The sequence below is a fragment of the Oryx dammah genome, unplaced genomic scaffold (genome assembly GCF_014754425.2).
Source record: "Oryx dammah isolate SB20612 unplaced genomic scaffold, SCBI_Odam_1.1 HiC_scaffold_1, whole genome shotgun sequence".
In the NCBI taxonomy this organism is placed as follows: domain Eukaryota; kingdom Metazoa; phylum Chordata; class Mammalia; order Artiodactyla; family Bovidae; genus Oryx; species Oryx dammah.
The window spans coordinates 77,494,930-77,521,394 of NW_024070185.1; the positions used below are offsets into that span (position 1 = coordinate 77,494,930).

A 26,465-nucleotide genomic window follows, 5' to 3' on the forward strand; every position below is an offset into this window, starting at 1 on the left:
TTTTGTTTTGGTTTAATAGGACTCTTTGTGACCCCACGGACTGTAGCCCACCAGGCTCTTCTGTCCACAGGATTTCCCAGGCAAGAGTACTGGATTGAGTTGCCATTTCCTTCTCCAGGGAATCTTCCTGACCCAGGAATTGAATCTGCGTCTCCTTGGCAGGCAGATTCTTTACCACTGAGTCAATGATTTTTAGACTTTGGCAAATCCAAGCGTAAAGGAGAAAAAACAAATTAAAAAGCTATACAGCTATTCAATGAACAATTTAAGCTACAATTTTTCAGCAAAGCAGAAAATCGTTAAATAAAAAGACTCAGATAAGAATTTATCTTCTCTCCCTTGGCCTATTTTTAGGTGAATCAAAATGAGACCAAAACCAACCTTGGGAGGTTACATTTATAACTGATAACGTTAATTACTTGAATAGTTAGAACATTAGGGAACTGAAAATACGACCGATGTGGAGTATATCAAGTCAAGTTAACTTTCCAATGTATATTTTAAAGACACTATCACAAATATTTGTTTCACTGTAGTGGTCTCCTACTGCTTTTGATACTCTGAGTTTACACACAGTCTTACAGCTATTTTCTTAAAAATATAAATTTTTTATATGTTACAAAAATCTCAATGGTATATATATATTGTCCTGCAACAAATAATTTCCCAAGCAAGTGCAAGGGCTAAAGAAACTATCTTCACATTGCAAATAAATTTTATTACGTTCTCATAATAAAATGTAAATTGCATACAGGTAACAAATATGTCTTCATAAATAAGCTATAAACATCTGACAGCAAACAATTCATTAAAATATACCAAAGTTTTAAACTTAATCAGTAGTCTTAGTAAATAAGACTTAATTTAAACAATATGGTATTATTTCCAAAATATGCATATTATCTTTCAGAAATGGTTGCTCCTCATTTCTAACTCTTTAATTTTTATTTATTTTTACTACTTTTGCTTTAATCACGTTTTTATTGTTTCCAAATACTGAACACAAAACTTTATTTTTCTTTTTTGTTGAGCAAAGGACAATGAAAAATGGAAATTTCACTATCATTCCTTTGTAGAAATAGTTAAATAGTTAAGTATGTAAGTTTAGAAAACGATATTCTTCTAACTGGAAGAGAACAATAACTATTTCTCTAACTACTTCTTATATAATAATTAAATGCAGTAAGGCACAGGCATTAAGCTAGACATCCTGACCAACAGAACAACACTGAGTATAACAGATCTACACTTATACAAATAACTGACTTTTGATACAGGTACAAAGGAAACTCAGTGGAGAAAGGATATTCTAAAAATGGTGCTGAACAATCAGATATCCAAATGCCAAAAAAAAATGTGCTATCCACACCTCACACCATATAAAAATTAACCCAAATAGGAGTACAGACCTAAATGTTAAATCTAAAACAATAAAAAACTGGAAGAAACATAAGAGAAAATATTGATAATATGGGTTATGCAAGTATTTCTTAGATATAACTCTAAAAGCATAACCCATAAAAGAACAAATAAAACAAATGAAAATCACCTAAATTTAAAACTTCTGATCTTAGAAGATACTACATAGGAACGTCCCTGGTGGTCCAGCAGTTAACAATCCACCTTGCAATGCAGGAGACTCAGGATTGAACCCTGGACGTGGAACTAAGAACCCACATGCCTTGGAGCAACTGAGCCCCGCGTCACAACTAGAGAGTCATGTGACACAACGTGACACAGGAAAGATCCTGCATATGAGGCAACCAAGACCTGACGCAGCCAAACAAATAAACAAGTATTAAAGAGAGAGAGAGAGATTGAGAGACGACCACCCACAGAATGGGAGAAAATATGAAGGGAAAAAAGTGCAACTGAAACAAAATGCTTGCAATTCAAGCATCTGATAGACAACTTGAATCCATAATATTTAAAAATAAAAAACCTAAAACTCAATTATTAAAACACTAAAATTTCAAAAATTGGAAGATTTGGGAAGAGACTTCATCAAATAAGATATGCTAAAAGATAATGCACCAAATAACTCATGAATTGATGTTCCACATCATCAGCCGTTAGGGAAATGCAAATTAAAATCACAATGACATATCAATATACGCCTACTAGAATGGCTACAATTTTAAAAGAATGATTGTAAGAATTTAAAAAGAATGACCAAATTAAAAGATGCTTACTCCTTGGAAGAAAAGTTATGACCAACCTAGATAGCATATTGAGAAGCAGAGATATTAGTTTGTCAACAAAAGTCCGTCTAGTCAAGGCTATGGCTTTTCCAGTTCATGTATGGATGTGAGAGTTGGACTGTGAAGAAAGCTAAGCACCAAAGAATTGATGCTTTTGAACTGTGGTGTTAGAGAAGACTCTTGAGAGTCCCTTGGACTGCAAGGAGATCCAACTAGTCCATTCTGAAGGAGATCAGTCCTGGGATTTCTTCTTTAGAAGGAATGATGCCAAAGCTGAAACTCCAGTACTTTGGCCATCTCATGCAAAGAGTTGACTCATTGGAAAAGACTCTGATGCTGGGAGGGACTGGGGGCAGGAGGAGAAGGGGACGACAGAGGATGAGATGGCTGGATGGCATCACTGACTCAGTGGATGTGAGTCTGAGTTACTCTGGGAGTTGGTGATGGACAGGGAGGCCTGGCGTGCTACGATTTATGGGGTGGCAAAGAGTCGGACACGACTGAGCGACTGAACTGAACTGAACTGAGTAAGTGTTGGTGAGAATACAGAAGAACTAGACTTTTCATACACTGTTGGAGAGACTATAGGATGGTATTAATGTCTTTGTAAAACAGATCATTGTTAAGTTTCCTAAAAAGAAACACAGACCTACCATATGCTTCAGCCATTCCATTTCTAGGTAGTTAATGAACATGATAAATATGTTCATTATTTTCACTGAGATGATGATTTAACCATTATACATAAACCAAAGTTATTAAACTATGTTTAGCTTCTTATAAGATGATTATATCTCAATGCTAAGTCTCTTCAGTCGTGTCCGACTCTGTGCAGCCCACCAGGCTCCCACGTCCCTGGGATTCTCCAGGCAAGAACACTGGAGTAGGTTGCCATTTCCTTCTCCAATGCATGAAAGTGAAAAGTGAAAGAGAAGTCGCTCAATAAAGCTGTTTAAAAATTCATAGGTGACCTTAACACGTACTGTTGGTGTAGTGGATAAGGCAGGAACTAAACAAGAGTGATTGGAGAGTGTGAAATGAGATGCAGATTGCATTTATAGGCTATTTAAAACTTTTGGCTTTTGAGGAAATCAGTAAAATTGAGTAGTAACAGAACTGTACTATACTGTGCTTGAGCTACCAGGGAAGCCTAGTAACAGAACAGTGCAGTCTAAATATGGGAAAGCCCAGATTGGTTTAAATGATACGGAATGGAGGAATTAAAGATTCAACAGAGAAAAATACTAATGATTAAAAGACCAAGAAAAGAGACACATCCTTTGTAGCAAAAAGTAACAGGAGGGTAAGCAAAGGATAGAATCAAATGAAGGGGAGCAAGCAAATTTTGTGCAAGAAATATGAGGACAATAAATTGTATTATCTCTAAGATTAGGTCAACTGCTGAGAATATGTACATATACATCTGACAATTTCAAATGCTTGAAAAGTATAAAACAGTCATTCCAAAATTTAGAATCAGAGTAGTTAAGATTGCTGGGCTCAGTTCAGGCTGATTATCAATAATCATTTTAGTAATATCGTCTAAGTTAATTCATCCTCCAGTACCATTCAGCCACTCAGTAAAGGTCTATCGAGGAAAAAGACTTTGTCAGGTATGTGTGATGAAAAAATACAAAGTGAGGTAAAAGCATTTCAGGTATTTCCAAGACTGGAATGATAAACAATGGATCCTACACTGGGTAAGAGAGGGGCTTCCCTGATAGCTCTGTTGGCAAAGAATCCACCTGCAGTGCAGGAGATCCTGGTTTGATTCCTGGGTTGGGAAGATCCCCTGGAGAAGGGAACGGCTACCAACTTGAGTATTCTGGCCTGGAGAATTGCAAAGAACTGGACATGACTGAGCGACTTTCACTTCACAAGAGAGGAAGTGATGATGAGTCAATAGATCAGAGCTCTGGATAAGGCAGAACTCTTGCAGTACAGACACTTGAACAAGAAAGCTAGAAAGATAAAACTCTATGGATCTCAAAATTTAACACTTCACTATATACTGGTTAAACCACTATACTGCATTTGTTCAGGTGTTCTCATTAGGTTATAAGCCTCATGTAGAAAGAGAATAGGGTTCATTTTACTTCTTTAGAACATGCTCAACACTCATTTTCTGCAAAGCACTGCATTAAGAGTTATGTTTCTTTTCTGCTCTCCCAGATTCAGCACTGAGTTAGGTACATAAACGTGTTTAATAGATACTTCATAGTTAAGAAAAAAATCTAAAGAGGGCAAAAAATAAACAAAAAAGAGCATCCATAGAAGCATTTAAAGATAGAAAATATATAATAAATTTTCTATGGAAACTGATGTGCTTTGATCAAGTCTTACATAAGGAAAAAAATTCAGTAGCCATACAATACACAAAATGTTATGTTCTAGTAAAATTCTATTTATGTACACTGAAATTTGACTTTCATATGTTCACATTTTTATTTTTATTCCCAACCATTTAGAGATGTAAACCCACTCAGGCCACACAAAAACAAGCAGTAGGTCAGATTCGGCCCATGTGTCAAGTTTGCTGACTCCTGCTTTAAATGAAAAGTTAAACAGTAATAAATATTCACAAAATAACATAAATATATGATGCTGCATTTAAACAAATATATTTTAAGGTAAAAAGGTTCATACAATCACTTCACGTATTATGTCTATAATTTATACATACTGGTATTTAAAATTACAATACCTTTTCTCTGGTATCACTTTTAACTTGCTCATCTTGAATTACTTCATTTCACCATTGCAGATAATCTAAAAAGAAAAAAATACTGATATTAAACACACAGCTTTGTTTTCTATATATTAGATGTCATAAAAGTCATACAACTGATAGTTTTTATTATGGGCAACACAAGATAAGACTGGAAACCACAGGAGAATGTTTGAGTTTTACATGCTTCTGGCAGGTCACTTCAAAGTACAAGGTGTGCCTATTAAACCACTTACAATCAGTCAGTACAAGGTTATCAAAACTCCAAGTGCTACAAAAGTGTAAAAACATAATTTATACCATAGAGCCAAGATTTCTTTTGAGACAATTCAAATTAGCCTTCCTGTTCTAATACTACACCTTAAAATATTCAAACCAATCCTATGATCAATGTATTGTCCACCATTCACACAACAGTCAAACGCTGGTAAATATGTATGATTATTTCTGTATGAAAACATTTTAATTAACAACAAATTGTTTAGATAGAGCAAAATCTTCTCAAAAATCTCTCATCTCATTTAATATATTTACACATATTTTCCTTCAACCAACAGAGGTTTCATCTTTGGAATGTACATATTATATATTTTAAAACCTTATATCTTTTTTAATATAAGGGATCTAAAATAGGAGTTGGTTACACAGATGTTGCAAGGCTGGCAAGCTATAGAGGAAGCCTAGGGAGGCTCAAGATAAACAACTGCAGAAGTAGTTACCACCCTGGGTTTGGAGGGCAAGAGGGAAAAGAGATTTAAAACCCTAAATCTCTATTCACAATTTTTATAATTTTTCAGATTTATTTTACAACTATTCACCCAAAAAAAGACCCGGATATCTTTTAATTTTACATATCAATGCTTATTACTGAAGCAGGAATTTTGTGGCATTTTTAAACAAGAAGTTTAAAAACTATTGTCAATTCAACAAGTTACATCCCTATGCAATGTTTAGTAATGCTATATTTAAAGTAAAACAAACATGCCCCCCAAAAAAGAGACTTCAAATTGTTTAATATAGTAGATTTAGAAGACATAGATATTCTGGGCGTTTTACTACAGTAACAAAGAACTTCTCCTTTAACTAAACATGACTTTTTTTCCTTTTTTTTAAACTCAATTATAAGAGAGGAAATATATTTAGGATTATCTACAAAAATTACATAGGCTGTTTTTAAAGTAGATAAGAAATTTTTAAATGCTAACTACTCCTTCTTTTAACTGACTTTTTTTAATGCCCACAAAGTCAAAAGTAACTTTTTCTGATTTCCAAATTAATTAAGAATCATACATCCAAAGGTGGGGGGAATCTTACATGTTTTCAAAAGCACCGTTGTTGCCATAAACAGAATTAAGCTACTTAAGTAGTATGATTTTCTCTAAACTACATTAACAGCAAGCCCATCTCACAAGCTGAAGGGCCTTGTCTTGCCTGTCTGTGATGCCCAGGGTAAAGGGAGCAATAATGCTGACACAGGCAAGCATAATGAAGCAGGATGAGGATCTCACAGGGTTCCAGACACCAGCCATCACCTCCAGCTCTGCTCAGAGGGCTGCTGTGAGAGACAGACTGTTAAAGAGGTTGCAGAACATGAAGCCAAACCATATGTCTAAGCTTACAGAGAGCATTCGGTTGATGGCACTGGATGGGCTCCCCTGAGGACACGGAAGGATGTTGTTTGGGGATTAAACTCTGTTTACCGATCCTCTGAATTCTGATGCTCCCCTGAATACTGAAGCTGCAGAACAAAACATCATTTGTGGGACAAGGAGGACCTGGGCAATGAAGTTGAAGACTACATGAAGAATTATGACAGAAGACAGGAGGAGAAGGCTGCAGGCCCACAGACTGTGTCGTAAGTTTGTCTCCAACTTAAATCAAGAGGAAGCCCTCCTCCCCAGTCCTTGAGCTTCTCTCTGCTCCTCTGGGTCATCCAAGTCTGTGACCATGTTATCCTGAGGAAGAACCTCTTCACAACTGCTCATTGTAGATGGAGCGTTCTACATATATACAGTAAAGAAAAGAAAAAAAAAAAAAAGATGTCTGAAGTGCCAAAGAGTTGCCTCCTTAACCTTAACATATTTCCTTTTCTGAAACTGTACTAAATACACTGCTGCTAAGATTCCTGAAAAGTCATAATGAAGTCATAATTGAGACTAGAGCTTGCTTCTCACCCTTTACCCAAACAAAATTAGTTCCCTGCACAAATGACACTAATGACATGCTTAGCACAGCTCATAGATCAGCGATAAGAAATCTAGTACAAATTGTGATCCAATGTAAATTCTCAGCCCTTTCATAGATGTCTTGAAGCTTCCAAGAATGCACAGTCATTCACTATAAATCTATACTGAAAAGGGTATTTTATTTAATGGAAGTATATCTGGAACAGATTTGTAATTTGTACATTTAATGCTTCAACCATTTTTTTCTATTCTCAGTTAGTTTGTATTTTCGTTGTATAGGGCCAACAGAAGGATGTTAAGTCAAGCAACTATTGAAGAGAAAAACAAAAAGAAACATGAAAGAAGGGAAAAAAGTGTACTTCACTAAGCAAATATGTCCTTTACAGCCACTTTTTCTTGCTGAATCCTGAGGCCAGAGTGCTTCAGAGAAAAGGAAAAGCCTTCTTTTTGCTGTGGAAGTTTGTGTTCATTACAGTATGGTGTAATAGAAAGGGCAGGAACCTAGAAGCCAAAACGTTGCATCTCACGAAGTCTGTGGTTTTGCCAAACAACTGTGACAAAGCCAGACGCTGAGACCTTATGCAAGAGAGGCTGTAAAGTCCAAGATCAAGGTGCAGGCGGTTACGATGTCTGGTGAGAACTGGGTATGTGGTTCAGAGACCCCCATCTTCTCACTGTACTGTGGCACGGGGGAAGCGCCAGGGGAGATCTCTGGGTGTCTCTTCCTCCACGAGAAGATGGGGGGGTCCCGGGATCCCTCTCAGTTTCTCCCAATGGTTACATGACATTTCATGCTAACTCTAGCACAGTGTCAAAGCCAGGAGTCTGACATTCATACAACATGTGTTTCTAGTTCTATGTCATTTGATTACATGTGTAATTAATATAAACTACCACATTTTGCTATATTTTTAAAATATTAGAAAACATGGATTTCTATTACATGAATAACTTTAAAAAGATAATGAAAATCACTGCAATCTCAAAATTCATTTATTTAACATTAATGGCTACACAGCTTCAATTGTGTATGGCCAAAGAAAGTACTTCCAAGGAGATCATTTAATATAACTGATCACGCCTTCTTATAAATACTTTATTATATAGCCGTAGTTTGTTTTCTGCCTACTCACTGCTATTCTTTCTTAAATTTCCTTTACTAGAATGCCCTAGGGCTCAGTCCTTGGCCTTTTCAAATCCACTCTCTTCGCTGATGATCTCATCCAGTCTCATGACTACTCAACATCTCCACTTGGCTCTCTAATAATATCACAAACTTAACATATCCAAAACTAATCTCCTGACTTTCCTTTCCCTTTCCTCAAATGTATTTAAGAGACAATTCTCACTCTGCAATTCTTCAGTCCAAAACCTTAGTGTCCTTCTTGACTCCTGTTTTATACCCCACATCCAACCCTTCAGGAATTCCTGACAATTCTACTCTCAAAATATATCCAGACTCCAATCACTTCTCCACATCTATCAATACTACCATGGTGGGCCACTGTCCCTATTCGTCCCCCTTCTATGTATGGCTCCTACAGTCTATTTTCAACTCAACACCTTGACTGATCCTTTTAAAAGCCTGGAGAAAAGAGGGGGAAAAAATGCAGATAAATCTTGTCATCACTCTGCTCAAAGCCCAGTGGGTGCTGCCCAAATATTTACATGACATTAGGGGTCCTAAAGGAATGCCCCAGCCCTTCTCTCTGTAACTTGCCTACAACTCCTCTTCCTCACATTGTTCTGGATGCACTGGCTGGGCCTCCATGCTTTCCACCAGCATGCCAGGCTCACTCTCACCTTACTGTCTTTGCCCAAGCTGTTTATTTTGCCTGAAATGTTCTGCCAGATAGCCCAATGACTAACCAACTCCCAAATTTCCTTTGCTCAAGAATCACCTTTTCAAAAAACACAATCACCTTTTCAATAAAGCCTATCCCAACCATCCTAGTTAATACTGTAAAACAGCTCCAGACACCAGCATACCCATCACCCCTTATCTCAATCTACTTTTCTCTTTTCCCAGAGCACTTACAGCCTTCTATGACAGGATGATTCAAAAGTAACAGAACTCTTTGAAAACTGTACTCAATAACTGATTACATATATATGAACAGGTGTCAAAACAAATTCTTAAAGGAGTAGTTTATTTTCCTGTACTTACAAATCTCCAACATATGCCCCCATCACATCACATACATCAATCCTGTAATCTAATTCATCCCAGACCCTCAACAGCTTATCACTACTGGTAGCTACAAAAGCAGCCAAAATAAGTTCTTTTATTTCCTCAAGGTTTTGAGGAAAAGAGGCAGAAACCCAAGGCTCTTGATATAAACACATAAGTCATACAGTTTAATACCTAATATCTTGGTGCAACTCTTTTTAATCACCTTGTAAACTAGGCAATTTAATTATGTGTACTATTGATATTTATTATTTATTTCTCTCCACTGAACTAAAGTTCAATAAGAGCAGAAATCTCTGCTTTGCTCACCATCCCCCAAGTACCTCGTACAGTGCCAGTACATTGCAGGTGGTAAATAGATTTCTGAATGAACAAACAAATGCTTTAAGGACTTGTTTTGAGACAACTTTACTACACAAATGAGCAAGAAGTCTTCATTTTTAAAAACTCAATAATATGGTGGATATGGTATAGTGGCACACAGTATATACACTAACTTCTCTCTAGCATGCCTTCCTATGCTACAGGAATGTAGTACAGGAAAGCTTAAAAAAAAAAAGTGTTTCCACTGCAGTTAGGTTCCAGATGTTTTTATACCCACCAAACTCAATTTCACTGTTTATGAAATTTGTTAGACTGAAAGTCACACAAATGCCACCTGACCCCACAGTGAAGTACCAACTTAGACATGCTTTGTTCTACAGCAGTGTATACAGAGATTCCAAAGCCTTGTCCAGGGTTTCTCAAAGTGGGGTCCACAAGTTGTTGCTAGAATTCTTTGAGAGTTCAAAATGGAACACAAGGGGTTCTTTTTGCCTTCTCTTTTACTTTTGTGCACCAAGGAGTGACAGCTAATTAATGATTTTATTTCATATCATCTGTGTGTGCTAGTACACAGAAGGACCATGTATATTTGGCTAGAGTTGGCTGTGATAACTGGAGATTGCATGGCACATGGAGAAGGTAATGGGCTAATGAGTATCAGCCCCTTCCTCAAATTACCTCCCCTAAACGCCCGTTATGCACTATCAACTGCCTCACAGGAGCAACGGTTCTACAACTGTAATGAAAAACTGGAGGGAAATTTTAATATTAATGAAAAAAATTGTATATCCAGATGCACCCATTCCTAACACTTTGCTATTGGGATGAACATTCCAAACTGTGAACTGAATAAATTATAAGGGACTTACATTGTGAAATGTTTGGACTTTTTGTGACTTTCTCATTTAGTTGTTTAGTATGTCCTTACGTTTTAGACATTAACATTTGTAATTTACAAATATGCCTGATAATCCAATGTGGCAAGTTTTGAGGCTGGGGTATGAAAGGAGGATCAGTGGACAATTCTGGTAAGATTAGCAATGAAGAATTGTATCCTCCAAGTCATTTCACTAAATTAGTGCAACAAGAGACACACATAAAAAAACACATCCTTGTATTGAAAACTACTTATCAATAGATTTATACAATGGAATATAGTATTCCATTCTGTGTGGGAAATGTTTCAAGTGCAGTAATGGCTCTGCTGCTGCTGCTAAGTCGCGTCAGTCGTGTCCGACTCTGTGCAACCCCATAGACGGCAGCCCACCAGGCTCCCCTATCCCTGGGATTCTCTAGGTAAGAACACTGGAGTGGGTTGCCATTTCCTTCTCCAATGCATGAAAGTGAAAAGTTAAAGTGAAGTCGCTCAGTCGTGTCCGGCTCGTAGTGACCCCATGGACTGCAGCCTACCAGGCTCCTCTGTCCATGGATTTTCCAGGCAAGAGTACTGGAGTGGGCTGCCAATGGCTCTAGCAATATTCAAAACATACAGCTGAAATTATAGTAGTTTGACACATTAAAGGTACTAATGAGATCTCCAAACAAACACAATAACGCTTTGGGTTAAAAAAAATTACATGCAATGAAAAGGCTAAAGTAGCAAGTGATACAGCAGCAGAGTTTCACTGATTAGCAAAAGGAAAGTCACCCCAATTGCTGAGAACCCAGTATGTCCAGAATGTAAAGTTATGCCAAATGAAATACTTTACATGAGATGTAGTAAGAGAAAATTTTAAAGTTCGACAGTATAATAACAGTAAGTCAATGTATTGACATGTCATGTGATATTAAAGACCCACATGATAAATAGAAAAGTTTTCCTGTCCAGACTGAATGATGAAATCAAGAAAACATTTTTTTTTGTGGGACTTCCCTGGTGGTCCAGTGGTTAAAACTGTCTTTCAACACAGGAGACTCAAGTTCAATCCATGGTTGGGGAACTAAGATCACATATGCCACGGGGCAACTAAGCCTATGTGCTCTGGAGCCCACCTGCACAATTAGAGAGAAGCCTGTGAGGCGCAACAGAGAGCCCACGTGGCACAAAGACCCGATGCAGCCAAATTAATAAATAATGTTTTTTTTTGCCAAAGAATGTTGCCCAAAGACAGAAAAAGACAGGATAGCTGATGTTTTATCCTCCTGTCTAGAAACAAAAGGTCCATCTTGGAAGAACTTTGTTGGCATCTGTGCTGAAAATGTTCCAATAGCTGGCTCCATGTGAGGATGTGCTACTCTTGTTTAACAACCCCAGTCTCTCCAAGAAAAAAACCTGACTTTTTAACACAGTGTTTTCTTCACAGAGAAGAGATAGTAAATCAAAAGCTCTGAGGGATGAAATGAAAACGTTCTCTTAAGACATCCAGAGGCTTGGCGGATGAAGAGTTCTCGAACGTATGTCAGAGCTGAGTGGTGAATTGCAGGGGTACTTTCACAAACACAGTAGGCCAGATTCCACTGAGCACTCAGGAAGAAGAATGGCTACTGCAACTAGCCAAATTAGCAAACATTTGTTACCATATGAAACAAATCAACCACTACTCTCTGCAAGACCTACAGAAAGCATTTTGACTTCAAGTAATAAGATTCTTGGGCTTCCCTGGCGGCTCAGTCAGTAAAGAATCCACCCGCAATGGAGGAGACCTGGGTTCAATCCCTGGGTTGTTAAGATCCCCTGAAGGAGGGTATGGCAGGCCACTCCTGTATTCTTGCCTGGAGAGTCCCCATGGACAAAGGAGCCTGGCAGGCTACAGTCCATGGGGTCACACTGGGTCGGACACAACTGAGCAACTAAGCACACAATTTAAGATTCTTGGGGGAAAAATTCAAATGACAAAAGGATATCAAAAGATGTTCTTATTGCCGCTTTGGACTTGAGAGTGAAAAGGGGTATCAACAAATTTCAAATCTTGCTGACCTAGAGGAATAAAATTAGAAAATAAAACTGAACGGGATTTTCTCTTTCTTTTCAAATATATATAAGATGAAATGAGAGGCCCTTTCTCTCAATCATCTGCTTATTCTGAGAACTTGACTGAGGAGGAAGAATTTTTGTGCACTGTAGTGTGACTATAAACTCAAGATGAGACTTACCTGCTCTGTCCCTGCTACTGCTGCTAAGTCACTTCAATCATGTCCAACTCTGTGCGACCCCATGGACAGCAGCCCACCAGGCTCCCCCGTCCCTGGGATTCTCCAGGCAAGAACACTGGAGTGGGTTGCCATTTCCTTCTCCAATGCATGAAAGTGAAAAGTGAAAGTGAAGTCACTCAGTCTATCCAACTCTTAGCGACCCCATGGACTGCAGCCTACCAGGCTCCTCCATCCATAGGATTTTCCAGGCAAGAGTACTGGAGTGGGGTGCCATTGCCTTCTCCGTGCTCTGTCCATAAGAAGTGCTAAATTTCTATCAAAGAGTAGTGTCTTGCAAATCATAGAAGGGTAATGAACATTTTGCTGCTGGTTTTCAATTTCTTATGTGTATATGGAATTTTCTATTTAACAAGCATGAAGAGCAAGGAGGAAATCATCTCATATTGGTTGAAGATGAAATGTGAATAGTTATTTCAAGTTCAACAAAAGAAAACAAAAACAAGTTTCATATGAAAGAGATAAACCACTATTTTTAGTTTTTAAAACTAGTAACTTTATTGTATAAAACTTTTTTATAAAATAGGAAGTAATCAGTATACATATATATATATATATAATCATTTATAACTCCTGGACCTATATTTGAACCTCATTATGCCAGTCAGGGCAAAACAAGTTTTTCAAAATTCTGATATAATTGTTAACAGGCTACATTTTTAATATTACTTTGCTATTTGCACTGTCAATTTTCATGCTTGTAATGAAAACTAGTTAAAATCAATTTACACTGGTACTGGCAAAAAGACAAAGAGACCAATGGAACAAAACTGAAAGTCTAGAAATAAACATATACATCTATGGCCGACTGATTATTGACAAGGGTGCCAAGTCCACATGACTGGGAAAAAAAAAAAAAAAAAGCAGTCTCTTCTATTGCTGGGACAAATGGATTTTCACAGGCAAAAGTATGAAGTGGAATTCCTACTCACACCGGAAACAAAAATGAATCAACATTCATCACAGTGAATCAACAACAGGAATATAAGCAGCTAAAACTCTTAAAAGAAAACATAGGAGTAAATCTGTATGACAGAGAATTTGGCAACAGATTCTCAGTTACAGCAACAGAAGCACAAGAAACAAAAGAAAAATAAAGATAAATTGAACTTCAAATTTTAAAACTTCTGTGCCTCAAATGACATTATAAAGAAAGCAAAAAGATAACATAAAGAATGAGAGAAAATATCTGCAAATTATATATCTGATAAGGGCTTACTATCCAGAATATGTACAGAACACCTACAACTCAACAACAAAAAAACAGTCCACTGAGCAACTGAACTGAATGAACATTTTCCCAAAGAAGATATTTATTATTGTTGTTCAGTCACTCAGTCATGTCCAACTCTTTGCGTTTGCTGGACTGCAGCGCACCAGGCTTCCCTGTCCTTCCCCATTTCCCAGAGTTTACTCAAACTCATGTCCACTGAGTAGGTGATGCCATCCAACCATCTCATCCCCTGTCATCCCTTCTCCTCCTGCCTTCAAACTTTCCCAGCATCAGGGTCTTTTCCAATGAGTCAGTTTTTCACTTCAGGTGGCCAAAGTATTGGAGTGTCAGCTCCAGCATCAATCCTTCCAAATGAATATTCAAGACTGATTTCCTTTAGGATTGACTAATTTGATCTCCTCGCAGTCCAAGGGATTCTCAAGAGTCTTCTCCAACACCACAGTTCGAAAGTATCAATTCTTCGGTGCTCAGCCTTCTTTATGGTCCAACTCTCACATCCGTACATGACTACTGGAAAAACTACAGCTTTGACTATACGGACCTTTGTCAGCAAAGTGATGTCTCTGCTTTTTAGGTTTGTCTAAAAAAGCAAACCTGTCTGTCCAGGTTTGTCATTGCTTTTCTTACAAGCATCTTTTAATTTCACAGTTGCAGTCACTGTCTGCACTGATTTTGGAGCCCAAGAATATAAAGTCTGTCACTGCTTTTATTTTTTTCCCTATCTATTTGCCATGAAGTGATAGGACCAGATGCCATGATCTCAGATTTTTGAATGCTGAGTTTTAAGCCAGCTTTTTCACTTTCCTCTTTTACCTTCAAGAGGCTCTTTAGTTCCTCTTCGCTTTCTGCCATTAGTTATTAGGGAGATGCAAATCAAAATCACAGTATTACCTCACACTAGGATGGCTATAATAAAGAAAAAAACAGTAAATAAGTATTCTCAAGAATGTGGATAAGTTGAAACCCTCCTAAATCACTCGTGGGAATGGAGCAACCACTATGAAAAACATTTGGGCAGGTCCTCAAAAAGCTAAATATAGAATTATCACATGACCCAGCAATTCTACTCCTAGGTATATACCCACAAGAACTGAAAACACAGAATCAGATGATCATATATCAATGTACATGGCAGCATTGTTCACAACACCCAAAGGCAGAAACCTAAGTATCTACCGAAAGATAAATGGACAAATAAAACATGGTATATACACACAATGGAACAGTATTTAGCCATTAAAAGGCATAAAGGTCTAACACATGCTGCAATATGAATGAACCTCAAAAACATGATGCTAAGTGAAACAAGTCAGAACAAACAATATTGCAAGCTTCCATTTATATAAAATATCTGTAAATCCAAATTCATAGATATATAAAGTATATTAGGTTACCAGGGGCTGGGGGCAAAAGTGAACAGAGTTACTGCTTAATAGTTACAGAGTATCTATAACAGAGTGATGACAAATTCTGGAAATAGATAGTAGTGACTGTTGTATAACATCATGAAAGTTATTAATGCTACTGAATTTTAAGCTTAAAAATAAAATGGTAAATTTTATCTTAAACCACAATATTTGACCACATAAAAAGATTTTTTTAATGAGCTTACAATATTTTTTAAACTGCCAAGCCTAGTTTAAAAAAATTAAATCCTATTTCAGCTAAAGCCTGCAATTTAACAGAAATTATTATCTTTACCATATGAATTTTTAAAAATCACAGAAATGAAACAGATTAGCTTCAGAATGGTAAGCTAAGTTTAACTACCTGTTTATTTTTCAAGTAAGATTGGTTAAAGTCTTTTTTATTTGCTTTAAATAAAGAAAAATAAAACTCTTATACAAGCCATATACCATAAGCCAGATTTTAGTAATATAGAGTAAAAAGATGTAAAACTCCTAGGCCTACTTTGAATAAAGTAAAAAGAAAAAATACAGTGGGAAATTTAGAAAAAGAAGTCTCTTTTCCTATCGGCATTACTAACTCATGTAGGAGTTTATATCATTTGGAGGGATAGAGATTTATACAAAAGAACAGACTAGACAGCCAAAATAAATAGACGCATAAAAATATCATTCTCTATCAAAAAAGGATTAACAATCATTCCTGGAGTACTGTATCAAAAGGCCTAAAATTTGAAGGGCTGCTCTGACAGCTTTGAGCCTCATAGGGCCCCAGATGCCTAAGAAAAGTTCTCCCAGTCTTGCCATAGCCAATGGGCAAGGCTCCTCACCCAGCTAGGTCCACTATCAGTTAAACCAGCTGCATGCCTCTCAGTCCTCAATCTAAAACTAGTTTCAGTTCCCTGCTAGCCCTCAGGATTATTCAAACAAACCAATCACATTCACTCTACTCCCAAGTACCATTCCCCTAGGTTGTGAGTATATATGACTAAAAAAACTGCTGTCAGTCTCACCTGATCAGGGTCAGGTAGTAGCTATCTTGCACAGTTTAGGACAGGTGATCCCTCCTTCACCAATGAAGTGAAGGGAGGTGAATAGGAGATAGTCAGACAATAACTGTATCTAAACTTTCTTTTTACACTAATATCACAGCTATAACCTGAGACCCGAAAATTAGTTCATGGATCCTCCAGGGTATAAAAATTGGGAAAGGTTAGTCCAGATTCTTGTAGGCAGCGCTGGTCCAGGCCAGAATAGGTCCAGTGTGGTTCTGGAGCTGGTTAAGTATTAGCAGACAATTCCTGACTACCAGCGCCTCCAGACAACAACATTTTTCCGATTTTAAGACAGCAATAAAGATCTAGAGGCAATTTCACAATTAGACCAGAGGCCTCTTACTCAAAAAGACAATAATTTCCTGAGTTTCTCAGTTGTGTGTAGAAATCAGGTTTTGGAGGTTTGCTCCTTGAGTTTCTTTCTTTAAATGTCTAAACAATTCTATAAAGCTCTTAATACCTGTGCCAAGGTATTGAGTTATTGCCCCTCCTGTCCAAAGTCACCCTTTTTGCCTGTATTGAAAACAGATTAATGCACTTAAAGCACTAATTTCTTTGCCACCTGGCAAGATATTAAGCTTTGTCAAGACAGCACTGAAAAGACTCTGCAGGGGTAAAGGATTCTGTTCCTGGTTCCGGCATGCCCACTTGGCTGCAGTAGGCTTGGCTTCTCCAAGACCCACTCCAACAACTACGGCTTCTCCAGCACCAGTCTCCTGCAGCAAGTGCAGATTCTCCAACAGGAGGTTATGCAATTTTGCAGCAGAGTGCCTCTGACAAGTCATCTCCCCAGGAACAGCTTTCCCTGGCACCCAAGAAGGCACATACCCAGCAAATTCTTCTAGCACCACAAATTAGCTACTTGAACAACATCTAGACTTCAGTGAGCCATAGGGCTGGTAACTGCTCTTTATATCAGCTAGTCCTGTATTGTCTGTTGACTTCTTACTGGTAAATCCTTTGCTGCTCCTATCCCTGTTATAGTCAATACTTCTTTTTTTTAACTTTTTATTGGAATATAGTTGATTTTCAATGTTGTGCTAGTTTCTGCTGTACAAGAAAGTAAATCAGTTAGACATATACCCCCTTTTTTCAGATTCTTTTCCCATATAGGTCATTACAGAGTATTGAGTCGAGTTCTCTGTGCTATACAGTAGGTCCTTATTAGCTATCCATTTTATATATGTGCATGCATACTAAGTTGCTTCAGTCATGTCTGACTCTTTGCTACCCTATGGACTGTAGCCCACCAGGCTCCTCTGTCCATGGGATGCTCCAGGCAAGAATACTGGAGTGGGTTGCCATGCCCTCCTCCAGGGGATCATCTCAACCCAGGGATTGAACCTGTATCTCTTACAACTCCTTTATTGGCAGGTGGGTTCTTTAGCACTAGCATCACCTGGCAAGCCCATTTTATGTATAATAGTGCATATATGTCAATCTCAGTCTCCCAGTTGATCCCTCCTCCTCTTTCCCCCCTGGTAACCATAAGTTTGTCTTCTACATCTGTGACTCTATTTCTGTTCTATAAATAAGTTCACTTGTACCCTTTTTTAGATTCCACATATAAGCAGTATCATACGATATTTGTCTTTGTCTGATTTACTTAGCATGATAATCTCTGGGCTCATGCGTGTAGCTCCAAGTGGTATTTCATTCTTTGTTACAGCTGAGTAATATTCCATTGTATATATGTATATATGAACCACATCTTCTTTATCCAACTCTCTGTTGATAGACATTTAGGTTGCTTCCAGGTCCTGGCTATTATAAACAGAGTTGCACAGAACACTGGGACATATATATCACTTCAGAAGATGGTTTTCTATGGATAGATGCCCAGGAGTGATCATATGATAGTTCTATTTTTAGTTTTTTAAGAAACCTCCATACTGTTCTCCATAGTGGTTGTACCGATGTAGGAAGGTTCCCTTTTCTCCACACCCACTCTAGCATTTATTGTCTGTAGGTTTTTTGATAATGGCCATTCTGACTAGTGTGAGGTAATACTTCAATATAGTTTTGTTTGCAGTTCTCTGATAATTAGCGATGTTGAGCATCTTTTCATGTGCTTTTTGGCCATCTGTTATGTCTTCTTCAAAGAAATGTCTATTTAGATCTTCTGCTCACTTTTTGATATGAGTTGCTTGTCTTTTGGACACAGAGCTGCATGAGCTGTTTGCATGTTTCAGAGATTAATCCCTTGTCAGTCACTTCATTTGCAACTAACTTCTCCCATTCTGTGGGTTGTCTTTTCATTTCGTTTATGGTTTCCTTTGCTGGGCAGATGCTCTTACGTTTAATTAGGTCCTGTTTATTTTTGGTTTTATTTTTCATTATTCTAGGAAGGATCAGTTCAGTTCAGTCACTCAGTCATGTCTCACTCTTTGCAACCCCATGAATCGCAGAAAGGCAGGCCTCCCTGTCCATCACCAACTCCCGGAGTCCACCAAAACCCATATCCATTGAATCGGTGATGCCATCCAACCATCTCATCCTCTGTCATCCCCTTCTCCTCCTGCCCTCAATCTTTCCCAGCATCAGGGTCTTTTCAAATGAGTCAGCTCTTCGCATCAAGTGGCCAAAGTATTGGAGTTTCAGCTTCAAAACCACTCCTTCAAATGAACACCCAGGACTGATCTCCTTTAGGATGGACTGCTTGGATCTCCTTGCAGTCCAAGGGACTCTCAAGAGTCTTCTCCAGCACCACAGTTCAAAAGCATCAATTCTTCTGCACTCAGCTTTCTTTATAGTCCAACTCTCACATCCATACATGAAAAAATCATAGCTTTGACTAGACGGACCTTTGTTGACAAAGTAATGTCTCTGCTTTTGAATATGCTATCTAGGTTGGTCATAACTTCCCTTCCAAGGAGTAAGCGTCTTTTAATTTCATGGCTGCAATCACCATCTGCAGTGATTTTAGAGCCCCCCAAAATAAAGTCAGCCACTGTTTCCACTGTTTCCCCATCCATTTGCCATGAAGTGAAGGGACAAGATGCCATGATCTTAGTTTTCTGAATGTTTAGCTTTAAGCCAGCTTTTTCACTTTCCTCTTTCACTTTCATCAAGAGGCTCTTTAGTTCTTCTTCACTTTCTGCCATAAGGGCGGTGTCATCTGCATACCTGAAGTTGATATTTCTCTCAGCAAACTTGGTTCCAGCTTGTGCGTCCTCCAGCCCAGTGTTTCTCATGATGGACTCTGCATATAAGTTAAATAAGCAGGGTGACAATATACAGCCTTGACATACTCCTTTTCCTATTTGGAACCAGTCTGGTGTTCCATGTCCAGTTCTAACTCTTGCTCCTTGACCTGCATACAGATTTCTCAGGAGGCAGGTCAGGTGGTCTAGTATTCCCATCTCTTTCAGAATTTTCCACAGTTTGTTGTGGTCAACACAGTCAAAGGCTTTGGAAGAGTCAATAAAGCAGAAATAGATGTTTTTCTGGAACTCTCTTGCATTTTCAATGATCCAGCGGATGTTGGCAATTTGATCTCTGGTTCCTCTGCCTTTTCTAAAACCAGCTTGAATATCTGGAAGTTCACGGTTCACATATTGCTGAAGTCACTGGAGAATTTTGAGCATTACTTTACTAGCGTGTAAGATGAGTGCAATTGTGCAGTAGTTTGAGCCTTCTTTGGTATTGCCTTTCTTTGGCATTGGGATAAAAACTGACCTTTTTCAGTCCTGTGGCCACTGCTGAGTTTTCCAAATTTGCTGGCATATTGAGTGCAGCACTTTCACAGCATCATCTTCCAAGATTTGAAATAACTCAACTGGAATTCCATCACCTCCACTAGCTTTGTTCATAGTGATGCTTCCTAAGGCCCACTTGACTTCACATTCCAGAATGTCTGGCTCTAGGTGAGTGATCACACCATCGTGATTATCTGGGTCATGAAGATCTTTTTTGTACAGTTCTTCTGTGTATTCTTGCCACATCTTCTTAATATCTTCTGCTTCCGTTAGGGTCACCTGTTCTAAAAGATACAAAATACCTACTATCTGACTCTGATTAGATCAAAAAGGATATTCCTTCAATGAGTGTTCTGCCTGTTTTCTTCTGTCCTGCCTATGTTTTCCTCTAGGGGTTTTACAATGTCTGGCCTTACATTTAGGTCTTTGATCCATTTCAAGTTTATTTTTGTGTATGGTGTTAGAGCTGTCCAGTTTTCCCAGCACCACTTCTCAGCCTTTTGGCTAGGATCAAGTGGTCTATAATTCTTTACTCTTTCCCTATTAAGTTACTACATCCCTTTTATCTCTTGACTAGACCCAGAGTGATACATACCAACAATTTTTTAAGCTATTTAGTATGCCATGGTAAATAAATCATGTCTGCTTAAGTCATATCAAGTGGATTCTGTTCTCTACAATTGAGTCTTCACTGTTTCTCTTTTGATAAAGAATTTTTTGCTAAGGGATAGGGGATCATACAATACTCATGACATCATTATTTTAATTGGGAAGTGATACTGATTATACATAGACAGGGTTAAGAATGGCTACTGAAGATTATATTTCTAAGCCTGCCAATTATATACTTCAATTGTAATATTAGAGTACTATCTTTCCTGTAAGGCCTAACTACTATTTTAAAAACTTAGTCTACAGTGAGATACCACTTCACATCTACCAGAATGTCAATAATAAAGAACACAGATAATGACAAGTGTTAACAAGGATGTGGAGAGACTAGAACCCTCATACACTGCAGTTGAGAATGTAAAACAGTAACAGCTGCTTTGAAAACAATCTAGCAGTTCCTCAAAAAGCTAAACATAAAGTGGCCGTGATGACTCGGTCATTCCATCTTTGGGTACATACAAAAAAATGAAACTACACCCATACAAAACCCTGTACACAAATGTTCATGGCAGCATTATTCACTAAAAAAAAAAAATAGGAAAGGAAAGGAAACAACCCAGTGCCCTGATGGATAAATAAAATGTGGTATATCCACAGAATGTAACATTATTCAGTGACAAAAAGAAACAAAGTACTTCTATGTGCCACCTGGATGAATCTTGAAAATATTTATGTTAAGTGCAAGAAGCCAGTCAAGAAAGATCACGTAATTTATGATTCAATTTGTATGAAATATTTAGGATAGGTAAATCCACAGAGACAGAAAGTAGATTAGTGGTCATTGAGGACTATGAGAAATGGAGAGAGGTGTATAGGAAATGGCTAAAGGGGTGTGGGAGCTTTTTTGGGGGGTAATAAAAATGTTCTAAAATTGACAGTGGTAATAGTTGCACAATTCTATGAATGTTTTAAAATCCACTGAATTGCATAATTTAACTGGTGAAATTGTATGGTGAGTTATATCTCAATAAAACTGTTATATTAATAAAATAACTAAATTAATAATTAATAAAAATTAATTATAATACAAACTTAATCCCTGCAGGTACTTTCATAATTCAACCATTCCTAAATTAGGGTTAGGGATTTACACTCTCTATACCTCAGTGCCTGCATCCCATGATGGAATATGATATCCTTTACACTAAAGCAAAACTATAGACCCACCTGGCTCTAGGAGAGATGTATTCTGAGTATACCCAAAAGAAGTCTAGGGGAGAGGTGGGAAGCTTCACAATGCTATCACATAAAAATCCACAGTACATAACTCCCTAAATTGGGGCAAGTGTCTGGACAAGTTGATTTTTATATATTTAAATGTGGCTTACACTAAAATTAAATGTGGGAATCTAGCCTCAGTAGAAAATCATACAAGCAAGATAAACTTGCTGAAGATATCCCACATAGAAAGAAAAGTAAACAAGTTTGCATATGATAGCTCAATAAATGGACACAAAGATTTGGATCTTCTGAATTTTTGAGACTTTCCTGATCTTTTGTTCTCAGCTAGAACTAGTTCCAGAGCCTAAAGAATCTAAAACCTGAAGCCCTCAGTTCCCACTGGCTTAAGCCTGGAATCAAGCCAAGTCAGCCAACCAAGTGCACATCAGCCAAGTCAATAAGCATGTGCACACACACATCAGAAGTTCATACACGTACACTGTCCTCATTTTCATTCCACAAACATGCCACAAAAGAAATTCTGACACACAGCAAAGGTAAAGTTGTACCTTCTAATTATATAAATACTTCTATACACATGGTTTTAAATTTATTTCAAGTCAAACTGCTAAAAAAAGAAAAATGCCAAGAACCATATACTGTTCACACTTCAAAGCCCCATCTAAATCTTTTAAAAACAATCTGAGGAAATATGACCCCTTTGACTTCCCTTGCTTAAACAACTTGGTCCAGTTCCCATTCAACCAGAACAACTTCATTATTTTACGCCCCTGTTTACTAAAGGGTCTCCCCACAAGATATCATTAGACAAAAAGTTTCTACTATTTAAAACATTTGAGAATAAAAAAAAAAAAAAAAAACACTTGAGAAACACTGCTCTAATTAACAGTGATAACCTTTGCATTAAATACCAGATAGTTGTTCTTGCTGAAAAGGTTGTGGGCAACAGGAAAGGACTACAGTTAAAGAAGACCTGGGTAGCTGGTTCTACTACGGGGAATGGGAAAACAAGTATGCTGCAAATGCATTATCTTTTTTCAGCACTAATTGTTTCATCATCTGAAAGGAAGAAATCACATTTCAAGAACTTAAGTGAACTACCACTGTTCTCCCACACCAGTTATGTCAATGTGATAGAAAACTGCAAATCATGATTATTTAATAAGATCACCAAAACTATGATCATACCCCTTTCCCTTATTAAAGGAAAAAGAAACTTTAAAGGAAGAAGGTAAACACTATCTGCTGTTTAAAGGATAGAAAAGTAATATGCCCAGCATTAGAAAGTTAGAGATTCAGTTCAGTTCAGTCACTCAGTCGTGTCCGACTCTTTGCAACCCCATGAATCGCAGCACGCCAGGCCTCCCTGTTCATCATCAACTCCCGGAGTTCACTCAGACTCACGTCCATCGAGTCCGTGATGCCATCCAGCCATCTCATCCTCAGTCGTCCCCTTCTCCTCCTGCTCCCAATCCCTCCCAGCACCAGAGTCTTTTCCAATGAGTCAACTCTTCGCATGAGGTGGCGAAAGTACTGGAGTTTCAGCTTTAGCATCGTTCCTTCCAAAGAAATCCCAGGGTTGATCTCCTTTAGAATGGACTGGTTGGATCTCCTTGCAGTCCAAGGGACTGTGGTCATGTATGGATGTGACAGTTGGACTGTGAAGAAGGCTGAGCACCGAAGAATTGAAGATAGAGATTACTACCATTTAAATTAAGAGACAAACATATACACTGGACATGGCGTGTGTATGTTCAGTTCAGTCGCTCAGTTGTGTCTTGACTCTCTGCAACCTCATGGATTGCAGCACACCAAGCTTCCCTGTCCATTACCAACTCCCCGAGCTTGCTCAAACTCATGTCCATCTGTGTATGTTAACCTACTCTAACTAACAATATTAAGGTACACATTTTCATTTAGTTACCTTAAACATATGACATTTGATGATTAGCTTGTTGATGTTTTAACCTGTGGATAACAGTAAACTTATAAAAAGGTTATAACTTTTACCTTTCTTCATTATGCATCTTCTTTAAAAACACAAGATTTCGGATGTTTCACACACTACTCCACAAAAGATGCTCTGACACTTACAAAGGTCTAATTTGTTCTGCTATATGATGTTTTAATTGTAACACAAATAATAGGGTGTTATTGTTGGAGAAACAGAATCCCACTACACTTCAATTAAATAGTTTACTTAATATTTAAAATAACTCTTCCCTCAATACTGATTCCAACTGATTAGTTTTAGACTTAAGTCACTCAGTCGGGTCCAACTCTTTGCAACCCCATGGACTGTAGCCTACCAGGCTCTAAGGAGCCTCTTAGTCCATGGAATTTTCCAGGCAAGAGTACTGGAGTAGGTTCCCATTACCTTCTCCAGGGGATCGTCCCAACCCAGGGATCGAACCCAGGTCTCCCACACTGCAGGCAGACGCTTTACCATCTGAGCCACCAGGGAAGCCTTCAACTTTTGTTTAGACTTAAACAAGTGCCAAAATTCCTAAGTCCATATAAGCGATGAATGAGATTAAAATTCTTACCTTGAAACACACGTTTTCCTTGCCTCTAACCTATGACTCTAACCCATTAAAATGGTTTAAGTTTTGTTAGTTTCTTCCTGTTTGTTTGCTTAAGGAAAGTACCACAGCCTTAAGTCATCTCCTATTAACATCAAAATAGGAATCAAAATACACAGGACATGAGGGACTCTCAAAAAGCTATAAGGCATCAGAAACAGATGTTTCTTTTGTCTTTTGGACTCTGTGGGAGAGGAAGAGGGTGGGATGATTTGGGAGAATGGCACTGAAACATGTATAATATCATATAAGAAACCAATCGCCAGGCCAGGTTCGATGCAGGATACAGGATGCTTGGGGCTGGTGCACTGGGATGACCCAGAGGGATGGTATGTGGGAGGGAGGAGGGAGGGGGGTTCAGGATGGGGATCACGTGTACACCCGTGGCAGATTCATGTTGATGTATGGCAAAACCAATACAATATTGTAGAGTAATTACCCTCCAATTAAAATAAATAAATTTAAATTTTTAAAAAATTTTCAAAAAGAAACAAAGAGTAAAATGACAGAAGTTCCTCCTTACGAACAATTACTTTAAATGTAAATAAATTAAACTTCCACTCAAAAGGCAGTAAAATGGATTAGTAAAAATGGATTCTAAAAACATGACCCAGGAATTTCCCTGGAGGTCCTGTTGTTAAGACTCTGCACTCGCACTGCAGGTGGCACAGGGATGATCCCTGGTCAGGGAACTAAGATCCCACATGACATGTGGTACAGCTAAAAAATTTTAAAAATAAATAAATAAAAATGAAAATAAAAACAAGATCCAACTATACGTCCTCTACAAGAGACTTACTTTAGCTACAAAGGAAAAAATAGGTGGAAAGTAAAAGGATGGAAAACGATATGCACACAAATAGTAACTAAATCAGTCAATTCAGTAGCTCAGTTGTGTCCAACTCTTTGCAACCCCATGAAGCGCAGCACGCCACGCCTCCCTGTCCATCACCAACTCCCGGAGTTCACTCAAACTCATGTCCATTGAGTCGGTGATGCCATCCAACCATCTCATCCTCTGTCGTCCCCTTCTCCCTCCTGCCCTCAATCTTTCCCAGCATCAGGGTCTTTTCAAATGAGTCAGCTCTTCGCATCAAGTGGCCAAAGTATTGGAGTTTCAGCTTCAAAATCACTCCTTCAAATGAACACCCAGGACTGATCTCCTTTAGGATGGACTGCTTGGATCTCCTTGCAGTCCAAGGGACTCTCAAGAGTCTTCTCTAGCACCACAGTTCAAAAGCATCAACTCTTCTGCACTCAGCTTTCTTTATAGTCCAACTCTCACATCCATACATGACCACTGGAAAAACCATAGCCTTGACTAGACGGACCTTTGTTGGCAAAGTAATGCCTCTGCTTTTTAATATGCTGTCTAGGTTGGTCATAACTTCCCTTCCAAGGAGTAAGCGTCTTTTAATTTCATAGCTGCAATCACCATCTGCAGTGATTTTGGAGCCCAGAAAAATAAAGTCTGCCACTGTTTCCACTGTTTCCCCATCTATTTGCCATGAAGTGATGGGACCAGATGCCATGATCTTCGTTTTCTGAATGTTGAGCTTTCAGCCAGCTTTTTCACTCTCCTCTTTCACCTTCATCAAGAGACTCTTTAGTTCTTCTTCACTTTCTGCCATAAGGGTGGTGTCATCTGCATATCTGAGGTTATCGATATTTCTCTCAGCAATCTTGATTCCAGCTTGTGCTTCATCCAGTCCATCGTTTCTCATGATGTACTCTGCACATAAGTTAAATAAGCAGGGTGACAATATACAGTCTTGATGTACTCCTTTTCCTATTTGGAACAAGTCTGTTGTTCCATGTCCAGTTCTAACTGTTGCTTCCTGACCTGCAGATAGGTT

General features: G+C 38.2%; 1 protein-coding gene and 1 pseudogene across 2 annotated transcripts in view; one reads left to right on the forward strand and one right to left on the reverse strand.

Moving 5' to 3' along the window:
- The window catches only part of AGTPBP1 (ATP/GTP binding carboxypeptidase 1), a 191,752-nt gene that overhangs the window by 156,002 nt on the left and 9,285 nt on the right, over window positions 1–26,465 (reverse strand). For both annotated transcript variants that reach the window (XM_040244800.1, XM_040244791.1), the window contains exon 2: window positions 4,906–4,970. Coding sequence is in view for 1 of the 2 variants with exons in the window: in XM_040244791.1 (XP_040100725.1) it covers window positions 4,906–4,937 (32 nt within the window). In the remaining variant the exon portion in view is untranslated. The remainder of the gene's footprint in view (window positions 1–4,905; window positions 4,971–26,465) is intronic.
- On the forward strand, window positions 6,394–6,788 carry LOC120852682 (annotated as a pseudogene).